The sequence below is a fragment of the Martes martes genome, assembly GCF_963455335.1.
Source record: "Martes martes genome assembly, chromosome: 1".
NCBI lineage: Eukaryota > Metazoa > Chordata > Mammalia > Carnivora > Mustelidae > Martes > Martes martes.
Window position 1 is genome coordinate 40,785,677 of NC_137888.1, and position 15,738 is coordinate 40,801,414.

The 15,738-nt window shown below is 34.5% G+C and overlaps 1 protein-coding gene across 2 annotated transcripts in view; it reads left to right on the top strand.

Moving 5' to 3' along the window:
• EPHA3 (EPH receptor A3) overlaps positions 1 to 15,738 on the top strand; it is a gene marked incomplete at both ends in the record, with an annotated part of 354,839 nt that overhangs the window by 17,533 nt on the left and 321,568 nt on the right. For both annotated transcript variants that reach the window (XM_080797891.1, XM_080797892.1), the window contains one exon: positions 1,894 to 1,958. In XM_080797891.1, the coding sequence (XP_080654017.1) occupies positions 1,894 to 1,958 (65 nt within the window). The remainder of the gene's footprint in view (positions 1 to 1,893; positions 1,959 to 15,738) is intronic.

Sequence of the window (15,738 nt, forward strand, 5' to 3'; positions counted from 1 at the left end):
GGTAAGATGCTTTACTCTGAATTTTCATATTTTCAGAAGTTCTCTAACATTGATTAATCTGAAATATTATCTGTAACATTGATTAATTGGTAGAGGGTTTTTAAAAATCATTTTTGATGGATAATTTCAGTACAATTAAGCATCCAATTCATTTCCAAACTGATATCCTGGGAAATAATACTATTATGGAAATTGCGTTATGTAATCCATGCAGCAACTGGTTTCTTCTCTTATCTAAGTATAATTGCTTCTCATTGGGATTAATTGATTGTGAGAAAAAAAAAGTCTTTAATCATTAAGGAATTCCAGTGTAATTAAGTTTATGTACTTTCACTAGCAAAACTTAGAGATTCTAACTTTGAGAATTATATGTCTTCTAACTTAATAGTCAGGAGGATTTTTTGAAACTCATCTAGATAAACAAATACCTTCTTTTAAAAAGCAGTTCTTGAAAATTTAGAATTCTCACACCTATAAAATATGTTTTTTCTTTTACTTAACATTTTATAAGATTAGTGTTTCCTATTTGGGGTGATTGAAGAGTGGTATTTTTTTATGTATCAGGAAATATTTTATTGACAACACAAGGACCTGTTTATGCAGTGGATGTATTAACATTGTATTTTGATTTATGTATATATGGAAACTGAAAATGATTTCTCATTGTATTTATTGATTCACCTGCTCTGGTTTGTGTTAATAATACATAGCTATTTTGTGTAAACTCCCTCCACCTCTTCCATTAGTAAATTGTGGGATTGCTTTCTGATTTAGAGGAAGGATGAGGTAAAACCATAGTTTCCATTGTTTAATAGATCAACAAAGTGAGCCTTTCATTATTAATTCAACTTGAAGTATCTTTTTATATTTTAATTTCTAAATCATTACCAATTAATACCCTCTGTGTTAAAAAGAAATGATTTGGGATGCCTGGGTGGCTCAGTCAAACCCCTGCCTTTGGCTCAGGTCATGATCCCAGGGTCCTGGGATCGAGTCCTGCATCGGGCTCCTTGCTTGGCAGGGAGCCTGCCAATCTCTCTGCCTCTGCCTGCCACTCTGCCTGCTTGTGCGCCCGCTCTCTCTCTCTCTCTCTTTGACAAATAAATAAATAAAATCTTTAAAAAATAAAAAGAAATGATTTGTCTTTCTTTAATAATATATTGAAAATGAAAACACATTCATGTTGTGTCTTATTATTCATCAGACTTTTTTATAGCTAGTGCAAAGTTCTAAGTAAAATCATTAAAGCCTTTGAGTAACAATGCTTTCTTTAAATAACTAAAGCTTATTCCAGGGAGTTTTATAAAACATAGTTTTGTTTTGATTTTTCCTGAAATTATTAGTTAAGCATGTTTTTTTATTACACATAAGAAGACAATTTATGTGGTATTAAAAATACTCCTATTGGACACAGACAATAAAAAGATGTCCTAACAATCACAAACAGAAATATTGGTTCATTATGGAAGCACATTTAATAAGTTCATTCATAGTGAAATCATATGTAAATTTGTTAAATTTAATGGTCTTCTAAGTTATTTTGATAACATGTTAGCATTGATGTTTCCTATTTTGCATTTTTACCATTTCTTCTTTAAACCTATAATTACTTGGTCAAAAATTGTTATCAATATTTTGAATGTTGATCTATCATTGTAAATAAACACAGTCAAAAAAGCCAGAGAAATTTAATTCCTTAACTGTTTCCATGATTGCTTTCCCTTTGCCATTTCCTTCTTTTTCTTTTATATTCCTATCACAAAAATAAAGAGTCCTGTGTTTTAAACATGGTCTTATCCTTATATCAACAACAACAGACAACGTTAACTTGACAGAGGCAAATAGAAATTTATTTATTTTAACCACATTTGTGTAATCTGTGTTTTCTTTTAGTCAATCTGCTGGATTCAAAAACAATTCAAGGGGAGCTGGGATGGATCTCTTACCCATCACATGGGGTGAGTCTGGTAAACTATTGAAAGGAAACATGATTCTGTCCATTGCCTCTTAGAGAACAGGGAATTACTGGTATGTTCTCTAAAATGAACTCCTCTACTTCTGGTGACATATATATTTATCAGTACATTCAATACATGCACTAAGAGAGCCAGATATTTGTGTCCAATGGAACTACTAAAATTTTGAAGTTTTATTTTTTCCTTCTGAATCAATTGCCATCAGTTGCTTGATGACACTAATTAAACTTTTTAATTATTACTGGCATCATGTAGATGGTCTGAGTGTGATCATCTAACATTCTTTTTGTGATGTGATCAGGAGAGGTGAATTGAGAAGACATTCAAATTTCAAGTAATGTAGAAAGTGTGTATTTAGAGATCTGCAGAGTCATAGCATTAAAAGCAGCCTTGGAGACCATTCCAAGTAGGACATATTTGTCAATTCTGTAACACTTTAAATTCTTTGTTCACTGGTCTTTATTTCTTAATTTCTTCACATTGCTTTAATTTCTTCACTTAAAATGTCTGCAGCATATCGAGGTCAGCTTAAGCCTGGGGAATTTCATTTAGAAAAAAAATTGACTACCTTTAAATTTAAACTTTTTATATACCTTTAATACATTACCAAGCCAGACATAGATTACTAAAGTGTATAGTATTTTTGTGATCCAACCGTTTCTGATAAGACTCTGTGAGAAAAATTTTTTTCTTTTCTTTTTCTTTTCTTTTCTTCTTTTTTTTGGGGGGGGGCAGAGGATCATCATACACATTTGGAAAATTCTTGTTCTTACGAAATTGTGTAATAAGTGCCTAAACATACCTTGCTTCCAAGTATAGCTTGTGGAAAATGTAAAATGTTATTTTGAAATACCTGTGGTAGGAACAAATTTGTGTATTTCTTTTCCTTCTACTCTCATCCTCTTTTTAAAGAGGTTATAATTACTTCCACTTAGTGCTGATATTCAGTCTTTAGATTTTTGTGCCTAAACATACTGATTTTTACGGTACTGCCAGCTTCTTCTTCACCAACGGATGTTTTACATCAGAGATACTTCATCTATCTGTCATCTTTGAATCTGCTTCTCTTCCTGGTACACCTTGACGTTGACACAATGCCAAAACCTATCACATAATCAGGACTTGGTTGGTTGTTTTGGAGGAGAGAATATGAAGTAAGCCAGAATTTGGTCTTCCCATAGGTGTAAAAGGAATCAAATTATTAGTATAAAAGCACATCCTGGGTAGTCATAAAACGTGAATCAAAACTCCAGATTGAGCTGGAAAACTCATTTAAAACTAATTACCCTAAAGTCAAGTCCAATTTTAATTCTGATTTTAGAAATTTGCGTTTTTCATTACTCCGTCAGGTTATCCACTATAGAAACTTGCTGCCTATGGATGTATGAAAAGCAAAAACCACAGTGACATTTTACTAACAGATAGTTATACATGCTTTTAAAAAAACAACAAGAAATTAACATGTATTTCAAAGCAAATGTCTATTTCATGATTTCCTTTGAAGAAGGTATAAAGAAAACATATTTCTATATATTAAGACTTTTGGGGAGAATACTGTATAAGTGAATTCATTTAACCATGTTAATATTAGAGATATTGTGATGAGACAAAACTGGCACTTCTGCTTCCAGAGATATGTTGGGGGGTGGGGAGAAATGTTCTAGAGAAATGTTCTCTACTACTCAAGGTGTGGTAGGTACGTGCACTAACCAGCAATATCAATCCCCCAGAGATTTTTTGATATAGACTCTCAGGACCTGCCCCAGACTTTCTGAATCAGAATCTGCATCTTAACATGGTCCCCAGGGAATTGCTGAGCACATTAAATTTAAGAAGCACTACTTAGAATAACTCGCCTCTTGGCTTTTCCCATCTCTTGCCCAATTTCCTACCTCATTTTTGTCCACAAATTCTATGGCTTTATCAGCAAACAGTTTTCAGTTTTCCTTTGGCTTTTGGTTGCCTCAGAGAGCCAACCTCATGAGCTTGGGCTTCCTCTTCATTGTTTTCCTAGTGCATCTCCTTGCGGCTATGTATTTCCTTTTGGAGGGGAGGGGGAATGGGGGGTTGGGTGAGCCTGGTAGTGGGTATTAAGGAGGGCATGTATTGCATGGAGCACTGGGTGTGATGCATAAACAATGAATCTTTAAACACTGAAAAAATAAAGTTAAAAAAAAAAAGCCTAAGACAACTGGCCAAGTTTTCGGAGTTATCATTAAAACTATCAGGGAGAAAACAAAAATCTCCCCAATAGGTCATGATATTTATAACATCCCAAGACCCCAAAGCAAAAAAAGAAAATAAAAATAGAGAGAGAGAGAGAGAGGGATGTGAATTATTGTCCTGTGGTGCTGTATAGTGTGTTTTTCCTCTAAATCGTATATTGTGTTAACCAAAATGTCCATAACGAAATAAGTAGCATAACTTGGAAAATGTTTGATTAATATTCATTTCTTTATGAGAAACTGATGAAATTCTTTTTTTTTTTTTTAAGATTTTATTTGTTTATTTGACAGACAGAGATCACAAGTAGGCAGAGAGGCAGGCAGAGAGAGAGGAGGAAGCAGGCTCCCCGCTGAGCAGAGAGCCCATTGTGGGGCTCGATCCCAGGACCCTGAGATCATGACCTGAGCTGAAGGCAGAGGCTTTAAGCCACTGAGCCACCCAGGCACCCCCAAAACTGATGAAATTCTTGAGTAAAAGCACTGCATAGTTAGTTACCAGTTGGAATTTAACATCCTTGCTTTTATAGTTGTTTATGCTTTTAGATTTAATTATTTTTATTGCCTAACCAGTGCCATTTTCAATATAACAAAAATAGATTAATTTTGTGATCTTTTGTTTTTAAAGGAACTAGTTAAAAATATCATGATATTTTTGTTACAGCTTTTCCATAAAAAGTGAAATGTAGTTGCTGGAAACAATTTTGAACTTGTTATTGTCTTAATTGATTAACTCCAATAAAAGCAGTGCATCTGTTTGTAGGTTAACTAAAATATGAATATAAAGTTTGGAGGAAAAAATTCTAATAACAATGTTATAGCATACTAAATAACTGAAAACCCTGCTTTGTGTGTGTGAGAGAGACAACATTTAAATTCTATTTTCTTAGCATATTTTAACTATTCAATACAGTATTATCAACTTCACTCACTGTATTTTACATTCTACCCACAGAGCTTATCTACTTCTCCCTATTTCTCCTACTTCCCAGTCCCTGACACCCACTTTTCTGCTGTTTCTATGGGTTTGACTTTTTTTCCCCCCTAAATTCTGTGAAATAGTGATGTCATGCAATATTTATCTTTTTCTGTCTGGCTTATTTCACAGCATAATGCCCTAAAGGTCCATGCATGTTGTTGGAAACAGCAAGGAAAATCCTACTCTTTTGATTTAGGGCAATGGTTTTCAGTGTGATGGGGGAGGTGGGTAGAGAGGGAGGCAATTTTGAATTGGCTCCATGGAGATATTGAAAATGTCTAGAGATATTGTTGGTTGTCATAACTGGTAAGGTAGGACACTGCTGGCATTTAGTGTGGAAGGTCTGGGGTGCTGCTAAACATCTTGCAAGAAACAGGGCAACTTCCCACAACAAAGAATAATCAGGTCCAAAATAACACTGCCCAGGTTGAGAAATCCTTACTTAGGGGATGAATAATGGTGCTTTGTCAGGAGCTGTGGTCGCTAAAAAGAAACTGGGAGACTGCTGGCAACTTCTCTAAGTCTCAACTCTACTCCCATACAAATTCCAAATCTTTTGCAATATGAATTTTAAAAAGTGATTGTATACCAGAGCTATATAAAATTAATATATTTGGGGGGAAAGGCCCAACGATGAGTCATTCCTTCATATATGTTCTTTCCTATTTTTGTTCCCCTTTTCCCCCGGAGATGTATTCATGCATAAAACCTTACAATAAACCTGTGTAATTTTCTTGGGAGGAGTATTTCTATCTCTATTTTAAAATGATGCTTCAAATCTTAGAGGAAATCTGGTAGGAAATTATGGTACTATACCATTAGGCCTGGAAAAAATTCTCCAAATGAGTATCTGGGAGGAAATTTAATGAGACTTTGGTTTTCTCTAAATGATTTTTTAAAAAGATTTATTTATTTATTTAGAAAATTCTTCCTTAAAGATTTCCTTAGACATTTATTGGTGCCTTACTTATGATAATGCATAATCATAATAAGTGAGATGCATTTATTTTAGAAAGAGAGAGAGAAAGGGCGCAAATGAGAGTGAGGGGGAGGGGCAGAGGGCAAGAATCATTTGCAAGCAGACCACTGGTTCTGTGTGGAGCCCAAGCAGGGCTTGATCTCATGACCCATGAGGTTATGACCTGAGCTGGAACCAAGAGTCAGATGCTTGACCAATTGAGTCACCCAGGCACCCCTCTAAATGAAATTCTTAAAAAATAATATTCAAAGTTTGTAAACTGAAATTATCAGGGGGTTATGAACACAATTTATTTTTTGATAAGAGTTTTTTTTTTTTTTTGTCATGGATAAGTTTTGGCACTAAGTTTGTTCACTTTAGTAAAGCAGACATAGCAATGACATTTGCTGTCTTTATGAACTGTGAATTATAATGTTCGAATTTTGGGTATAATTATCTTCAGAAATTTTAGTAATCAGTAGGTTAAATATTCTTTGATTTAGGGGACAATCAACACATGTAAAAGCCCATTTATATATGTTATTACAACTTTGAAAGAGTCTTTTGTTTGAATATGACTAGTATTTAAATTTATTGATTGGTTGATTGATTGATAATGCCAATCTACCACATAAGCTTTCTTAGTATATGTATCAATGTAGAAGAAGGATCAGAGGGAGGTGGAGCTGTATAATTAGAATAGTATTGACATGCTAACCAAATAGTACAAAGGAATTATGAGCCCCAATTCACTTAATTACAGAGCTCAGATAGCTAGAAGAAGAGTATGAGGAGAGGGTTGGGGAATGTGCTGTGATGAGCACTGGGTGTTATATACAAGTAATGAATCACTGAACACTACATCAAAAACTAATGATGTACTATACAGTGGCTAACTGAATGTAATAAAAAAAAAATTAAAAAAGGAGAGAGTTTAGGAAATATAGAAAAAGCACAGCCTGAAATGAGTGATTCATGTGTATTAGTTGATGATAGAAAGAATTGTCAAAATTAGTAATTGCAGAGCTTTTTTTTTTTTTATTTTCTACCTTCCTCTTTTCTCAACTTCTTTAGAATTTTTTTTCCTTAAAGATTTCCTTAGAAATTTATTGGTGCCTCGCTTATGATAATGTATATAAACAAGCTAAAACAAACAAAACAAAACCAAAATGCTCTTTGGGCAAAGAGGCCCTGTTGATTGTCCACACAACATCTGTTTCCTGGCTTTTTCTTGAGAATGGCGCACCTATATTGTTTACGTTTTCACCTTCTGTTGTGTCCCTGGAAAATAGCCCCTCTGCAACTCTGTGTGGCCAACGTTGACTCATCTGAGAGCTAATCATGATCACTTGGCAGTGATTGGTTTAGGCAAGAATAAATAAAGCCAGTGAATCTGGAGCAGAATTCCAGTGACTTCTGGAAAAATTTTCCTGCTAATAAAAAGACATGGGGAGAGCCTAAGTACTTTGTGTCTCCAGGCTTGCCCTGTGAGGGCCCAGTGTCCTTGTCCGGAGCAGCTGTGCTCCATTCATGACCAGAAAAGCGCTAACCCACTTGGGTTAGCCTGGAGAAATTAGCCTAGAGCCCTGACATGGCAGAACCACTGAGTTATGTAAAAGAATTTTCCTTGTTTAAATCACTCTTAGTATTTCCCATACTTTCAAACGAAAGGGATTCTGATAGAATACAATGTTTAATTTCCTGATCAAATATCTTAAATTCTAAATGAGGGCTACAGCAATGGATAATTGTATTTATGTTATTTTGTGAATTGTGTTATGTTATTTGTATTTTCCCAGTGCTTTAGTATGATGTTAAAGATCATATGCAGAGTAGTAAAATACAGTGAGCTACATTGTTTAGGGTTGAAAAACTGCATTTGAAATCTGGCTTTGCTATTTATTACTATTTGATCCGACATAGGCTAATTAACCTTCATTAACATTTCTCTTTACTTTTAAAAGAGGAATAATAATAATTTCCATGTCACAGCACTTTGTAGTGATTATTTGAGCAAATAAGATATTTATGTTACCTATGACAAGATATACAAGACAATGCATGTGAAAGAGCTATACAAATACAATTTCTTACTCTTAAATAAATTTGAGGATTTCCCCTTCGAATCTTAGCTCTCAGACTATATGTGGCATCTTGGATTTGGATTTAGGAGAAGGAAAATTGATAGTACTACCTGACGTTTTTTTCTGTTAAGAGCCCCAAACATGGCCTCTGACATCACATTGTTGTTAACGCTATTGAATCTGTGCAGACAAAAGTGTCCATAAAGTCTTGGCATTATATTTTGAATTGAAAGAGTCAAATGTGGATGAATGAGTCAAAAGTTGCATGTCCACTTTAATTTATTTCAACTTTTAAGTGACGAGAATTTCCTCAAAATTTTAATATTTCTCCTTCAGGGAGACGTTCTGACTCTTTCACATGTCACTCTCCTGCCCCCCCTCCCCTGTACCAACCCACACCCCCCAGGTGAGCCCGTAATACAGTTAAGCTCATCGTCCTTGTTCTCTCTTGTACCTCCGCAGCTTGTAATTCTACATTAACATTCTGCAGTTATTTCACTGATAATTATTTCAGCCAGGAAGCTGAAAACTCTATGAAGCCAGTCTCCATCATGAAACTTCCTCTTTTATTCTCCACAGTTTCAGTCCCTGGGTTAGTTGTCCATAAATTAAAATTGCCTGAATGAATGAAAAATAAAAGCTTTGCAAAACAAGGAAGTATAACTAAGTTGACGTTATGTATTTGTTGAAAAAGTTTGATTTCCAATCTGTTATTTCAAATGGTGTCCATTAATGCTTCCACTCTCTTTTTTAATGGCATAAATGCTAAGTGAAATTATAATATATACACATACTATATGTACTATAAGCATATGATGTATAGATATCCACCTTTATATTGCATATGATATTATGCTATTGTTTGTACTAGCAGGGCTATTTAGTTAAATACTAACAGCCCATGAATTGGAAGTTAACCAAAAAGAAAATTAGCTAGGGGCACTTGGGTGGCTCAGTCCGTTAAGCATCTGACTCTTGATTTCTGCTCAGGTCATAATCTCAGAGTCCTGAGATCGAGCCCTGCATGGGGCTCACCGGTCAGGTGGAACCTACTTGTCCCTCTCCCTCCGCTTGTGCTCTCTCTGAAATAAATAAATAAATAAATAAATAAATAAATAAATCTTAAACAAGAAAGAAAACTAGCTAAAAACAGTTCTATATTGAAATTCATCTTGATTGTTGTTTCAAGGTTAAAAAGCCAGAATCCTGCAAATAAATTCCATTTAACTAAAAGTAGAAATGTTTAGAATTGAATGAATTGTAGAGAGGAGTGGGAATAATAAAAATATTCTCTAAAACAAGTCATTGCTTTCCTGTTCTCCAGTTTACTGTAATTTGCCTTCAGTGTTGGAATTACTGCTGTTTATGAGGTCTGGATTCTGTCTTCCCTACTAGATCTCTAGCTTTCACTTTGTGAATGGTATCTGAAAGGCAGGAAGAGTATTTTGACAACTGGGTGTCAACAATAACCACTTGGGATTCTGCCTTTATGAATCATAGTCTAAATTCTGCTTCATATGCTGAGTAGTCGATCTAGAAAAATCAAATTTTTGACACATGTGATATGTGATTCTGGGTCATTTGAAATTTTTCTGCCTAGAATGAACAATGCTATATATTTTAAATATATCACTTTCACCTATTGTGCTGACCTTTCAAGGAAGGATGTCTGATCAAATTAGAAAAACATGACAAAGTTTTTCAGTTTTTTCTTTCTCCGCTTTCTTTGAAACAAAATGCACCAAAATAGAAGGGGAAATGTGGATAAGTGGTAGAAATAAGCAAAGGTAGAATTTATTCTAGCAACATTTAATTTATAAAAATCAAAATGTTACCTTTTATTTGTTTTAACAGAATTTTTATCAGTGCCTTAAGAAAATAAAAACCATTTTTCCATTGCTAATGTTGTATATTTCTGTGTTCATGCAAACTGTGTTCCTATGTTCACTCAATTCATTATACATTAAATTTGTTGAAATGTGCAAAATAGTATATAACAGCCTGAATATCAACTTTTTTATTGCTAAGAAACATTCAGTTCATTTAATATTTAATTTAATTAATTCATTTAATTTTTATTTATGTATTTATTAGATAGAGAATCAGTGAGAGAGCATATGAGAGGGAGAAGGTCAGAGGGAGAAGCAGACTCCCGCTGAGCAGGGAGCCTGATGTGGGACTTGGTATGGGATTCTGGGATCATGACCTGAGCCGAAGGCCATCATTTAACCAACTGAGCCACTCAGACAGCCTCAGTTCCTTTAATATTTTAAAAAGTATACTAAAACACTATGTTTTTAAGCTTCCAAATTTTCCTTTAAAATAAGATATAAAAACAACATAGACACCTCAGTGGGAAAGTGTTTCAATTCTGTTATTCTATTAAGTCAAGAATTTTGATAAAAATTTATAAAAAATAGTAATTTGCCCAAAGTTTCTTTTTTTTTTCTTTTAATTTCATGACTTAATGGTTTTGATCCTTAAGTTTGGTATTGTCTGGTGGGCAAAATTTTTGGAAGATTAAAAAAATTAAATTTGCCCTGCAAAAATATAGTGTGAAACACTTTTTAAAGAAGTTCCACATTCCAAATGATAACCATGGCATCTGAAATCATTTTTAAGGTTATTCTATTTACAATACAGACCACTTAAGTACTTCTGCAACCTTAATAGCCCACTGATTACAATTATTTGTTTTCTGCTAATGATGTTCAGTTTAATGAAAAACCGTGCCGGTTTCTTGAGGGTTGCTAAAATCATTCATCCCCTTTCCATGAGACATATGAAAAGAAACATCAAAGGGGTTTTCTGAGTAGTCCACTTTTACGAGTTATTTTTATTCATTCTGATATATATTTATATGCAAATAAATATATAATATAATAATTATAAATATATAGATTGAAATCCTTAGTTTAAAATATGTAAACAACAATGCAAAATCCAGACCAAGACCTACTTCATTAGAAATCCAGAGGGGTGGGACCTAGCAATCTGCTTTTTATAGACTCTCTATGTGATTGTGATGCTGCTCAAGTTTGGGAATCACTGTACTAGAATATTGTTACTTGCTCTAATGAGGCCAGCATTACTTATGAAGATACTCATTTGCTGCTTGATGCTGTACTGTAGTTCATTCCAACCTCTTAATACAGCACAATTCATGATTCATGATTAATATAGCTCTGGATGTTTTTCATTTAAGATTTTATAATAAACATGCTACAAGAATATAGGTACTTGACCAGTAACTTGGGGAATTTATTCTTTGCAATTTGCTATAAGGATTCATTTTAGAATCATCGCATTTCTCTCACATAATCTGGGAATTTAGTTTGAACTGCATATATACACTGTTTATACATTTGGCATCCATTGCTCACCATAAAAGAGATAAAAAAGTCATGAATTAAGTGATTAAAAAATTGCAGTAAAGAATTTGAAAATCAGGGCACCTGGGTGGCTCAGTGGGTTAAAGCCTCTGCCTTTGGCTCTGGTCATTATCCCAGAGTCCTGGGATCGAGCCCCACATCGGGCTCTCTGCTCAGCAGGGAGCCTGCTTCTTCCTCTCTCTCTCTGCCTGCCTCTCTGTCTGCTTGTGATCTCTATCTGTCAAATAAATAAATAAAATCTTAAAAAAAAAAAAGAATATGAAAATCTCCCATCAAAGACTTACTAGAATTTGTTTGTCTAGGGAATGGCTATGGGATGTTCCTAGAAAGTTACAGGGATCATCTTATGATGGATTTTATGTGCCACTCTAAAGATACTGTACAACATTCAAAGGCAACATTTTAAGCTAGATAATTATGGGGGATGTTTTAATCGAAGAACAAACAAGAGTCAGAAAAAAAAAAAAAAAAAGAAGAGCATTATGAAAGTTCCCATGGGTAGTTTGTATGGGAACCTAGGATCTGCTTGTATCCCTTTGATTATATAGCTTAGTGATTTGGCATAAGGTTGAATTTTAACTATATTGCTAACATTCCAAGAAGGGATATTCTAAAAAATAAATCTTTTTTTATTAGTGAATTTTTTTTTTTAATAAAGGCATAAAACAGAGAAGCTGAATTTGGAGAACTGAGTAAGTTGTAAGACCACTGAAGGATTCAGTAGAAATGAAAATTACCTAGTAAACTAAGGAAGACAGAGGAAAAGAAAGAAAGGGGAGCATAAAATGCTTGAATGGTAAGAGTAATTAAGTGTCCCTTCCCTGTGACAGTATCAGTCAATGATTTTTTGGGGCCTGAGGTTAAGGATAAGCTAAAATTCAGAAAAATGTAAAATGGTGACCTCTCTTCTCAACATGAAGTAGTAGAACTATGGATCTAATAACTATGGAAGAGAGCCAGTACAGAAAGAGAGGAGGGATGCCATGTGGTGGTTTCAAAGAAATTTTTTTTTTAACTTTTTTTTTCCTTAAGATTTTATTTATTTATTTGACAGACAGAGATCACAAGTAGGCAGAGAGGCAGGCAGAGAGAGAGAGAGAAGGAAGCTGGCTCCCTGCTGAGCAGAGAGCCCAATGTGGGGCTGGATCCCAGGACCCTGAGATCATGACCTAAGCCAAAAGCAGAGACTTATCCCACTGAGCCACCCAGGCACCCCAAAGAACTTTAACTCCCAGTCTACATTTGGATATTTATTCCATGCCATGGAATCCCAAGAGAGCTAGTAGTCATAAACTTTATGAATTTAGTCAAAGGTTTCCAAAGGGGATTAAAACTTCTGAGTGATACGAATTCATCTTGTAAACTGTGCTTGCTCAGAAATTCCCTAGATCCATTTGTCATCTGTATCCGTAATGTTGAATATAAGTGATGGGTGGCCATTTTTTAATGTAGAATTAGTGATAGAATTTTGACTTCAATTTCTCTGTTCTCATGAGTGTTCCACTCTCCTGAGTGGCAGTAAACAACAATGTAATCATAAACTATAAGAAATTTTGTGACTTTTGTGAAAATTGTAGAATTTTGTGAAAATATTTATTGACAGAGCTGCTTCACTTTTTCTTAAGATTTATTCATTTATTTTAGAGAGCGAGAACTTGAATGGGAGGGACAGAGGAAGAGGGAGAGAGAATCTCAAGCAGACTCCACACTGAGTACAGAGCCCCATGAGTGGCTTGATCCCAGGACCCGGAGATCACGACCTGAGCTGAAACCAAGAGTGAGATGCTTAACCAACTATGGCACTCAGGCACCCCAAGCTGCTTCACTTTTTATTAAGGGTAGCAAAATTTTATTTTATTTGGAGCAGTAGAATATATTCAAAGGGATAATCAATTTTAAAGATAGCAGTGACTTTAGAAGTCATCTAGTATAATTCCCAAACTCATGTTGACAAACAGCTAAACCTTTGGGAGTGTTAGTGGCTTGACCAAGGTCATATTATTGCTTTCTGGGTCTGAGTTCATGCTTTTTTCATTATTTCCTTCTGTCTTGGTCTGGACAATACCAAAGAAGATTTTGAGATTGTGTGGTTTAATACTTAGCAGATTATACACCATCAAGTTTTAGAACTATTTTGTCTGAGTGTCCTGTCTTATAGCACCCTGAATAGTGACCACATCTTGAGATACACCAGTCAATATAAGCTATTTTTCTCAGCAGCTGAAAAATGCCCATCTTCCATAAGCCCAAGAAGAAAGTGGGTTGTAGAGGATTATTATTAGCTCTCTATTCTTGTGTATATATATCTTCCCCCGCCCCCACATCACAGCTGGATTTATGATCTAGGGAATGAACTGTCACTGATGACTAAAGATTCTTAACTCGTTCTCTTGACAACTCTAAAATCAAGTTGATTTTAGCTTAGATTCAAATATAAATTTAAATTTACTTGAACTGAAATGGCATTTTTAAATGTTAGCTTATAACCAAAGCAAATCTCATTTAATTTCAGTTTTCATAAGAACTAATGGATATTTTGAGATCTTTTTAAAAATTAGTACATCATTTTAATGTACTAGTTTTAAGACAAGGGTAAATGTGGTATCTTCAAGCCAATAAATCCCCTTCCAGATTTAAAATGTTTCTAAATTGCTAGCTATATTTTTTTGCATTCTGCACTGCTAAAATAGAATTTTTTTGTTGAAACTTTTTGACAGAAATATATGGTGCTCTCATGTAGTTTTCCAGATAAGTTGATGAGTAAAAATTAGATTAACAAGTTAGTTCAACAACACATTTTGGACACTAAAATATAAAAACACAGGAGTTACATAATCCAAGAAATATTTTGTGGTGAAATTTACCATAGTGATCATCTCTTTCAAAATAACTACTTTTTCTTTTCTGAAGTAAATGATCCTAATTCAAAGAAAATCCCAGTGGTGATAAATATTTTGAGGGAAGACTAAGGGTGATAGCATTATTTTAGTTTATTATTTTATTTTATTTTTAGGAATTTGTTTATTTTAGAGAGGAGAAAGAGAGAGACAGAGTGTGTGCATGTGCATGTGTGTGTATGGGGAGAGGGGCAGAGGAAGAGAATCTTCAAGAACACTCCCTGCTGATCAGGTGGCTGAGCTACCCAGGTGTCCCAAGTATTATTTTAGAAAGGAAAGTATATGGGTATTATTAATTTCCAGAACCTATTGAATTCTTAATAGTTTATGCAGTACAAAAGGGGTTTGTAAAATCATCAGTATATTGACACTCATTCATCATGTTGTTTAATAATTATTTGAGCTCCTACTATGTGCTAGGCCCTATCATATGGAGTGGGGATGCAAATATAACCCATAGCTAATATTTCTCCCATGTGCTATATTGTATTCCCCTGCTTTCTGTATATCATTTCATTTAAATCTTAAAACAATTTTACAAAATTTACTCTCATTTCATAGTAGGAAAAAAGTACAACCAAAGCGTTTAAATAACTCAAACGAGATCTTACACCCAATAATTGTGTCAGGAATGAAAATCAGTTAGTCAGATTCCTTACACTGCATACATCACCCCTACTCTAAAATGCTTCTTTTAAGAGAAGTGAGGAATGTTATTTCTGGGTGAAGCATAAAGTTTGGTAGAAGACACCATGAACCAGCAACTCTACAATATGATGAAAATTATCAATTAAGATAAATAGTGGGCACAATATCACATTGAATGTGGGATCAGCTCTGCTTGACCTGCATCAGGGAAAATGATTGCAAGAGGTTGTTAAACTTTTAAGGATGAGTTGGAATTTATGAGGTATATGTGACTGGGCATCACATACACAAAGCACAGACTGTAAAACAGCATTTTATGCTGAGCAAAAAACACAGCCCATACCATCTGAAAGTAAGGGATAGAAGGAATAAAGTGATAATTCGTGAAGGAAAAAAAAAAAAAGGAGAGTGAAAATTTTCAACTGGATTGTGAAGAGCCTCATGCACCATGTTAAGGGGTTTGGATTCTCTTACAGGAAATTGTTAAGCAGGCTATGAATTTGGAAGTTTACTCTGTGCACTTAGACTGGAGGTGCAAAGAAGTGTTGGTTTCTAAGGTCATCTGAGAAAGATGCCTGGCAA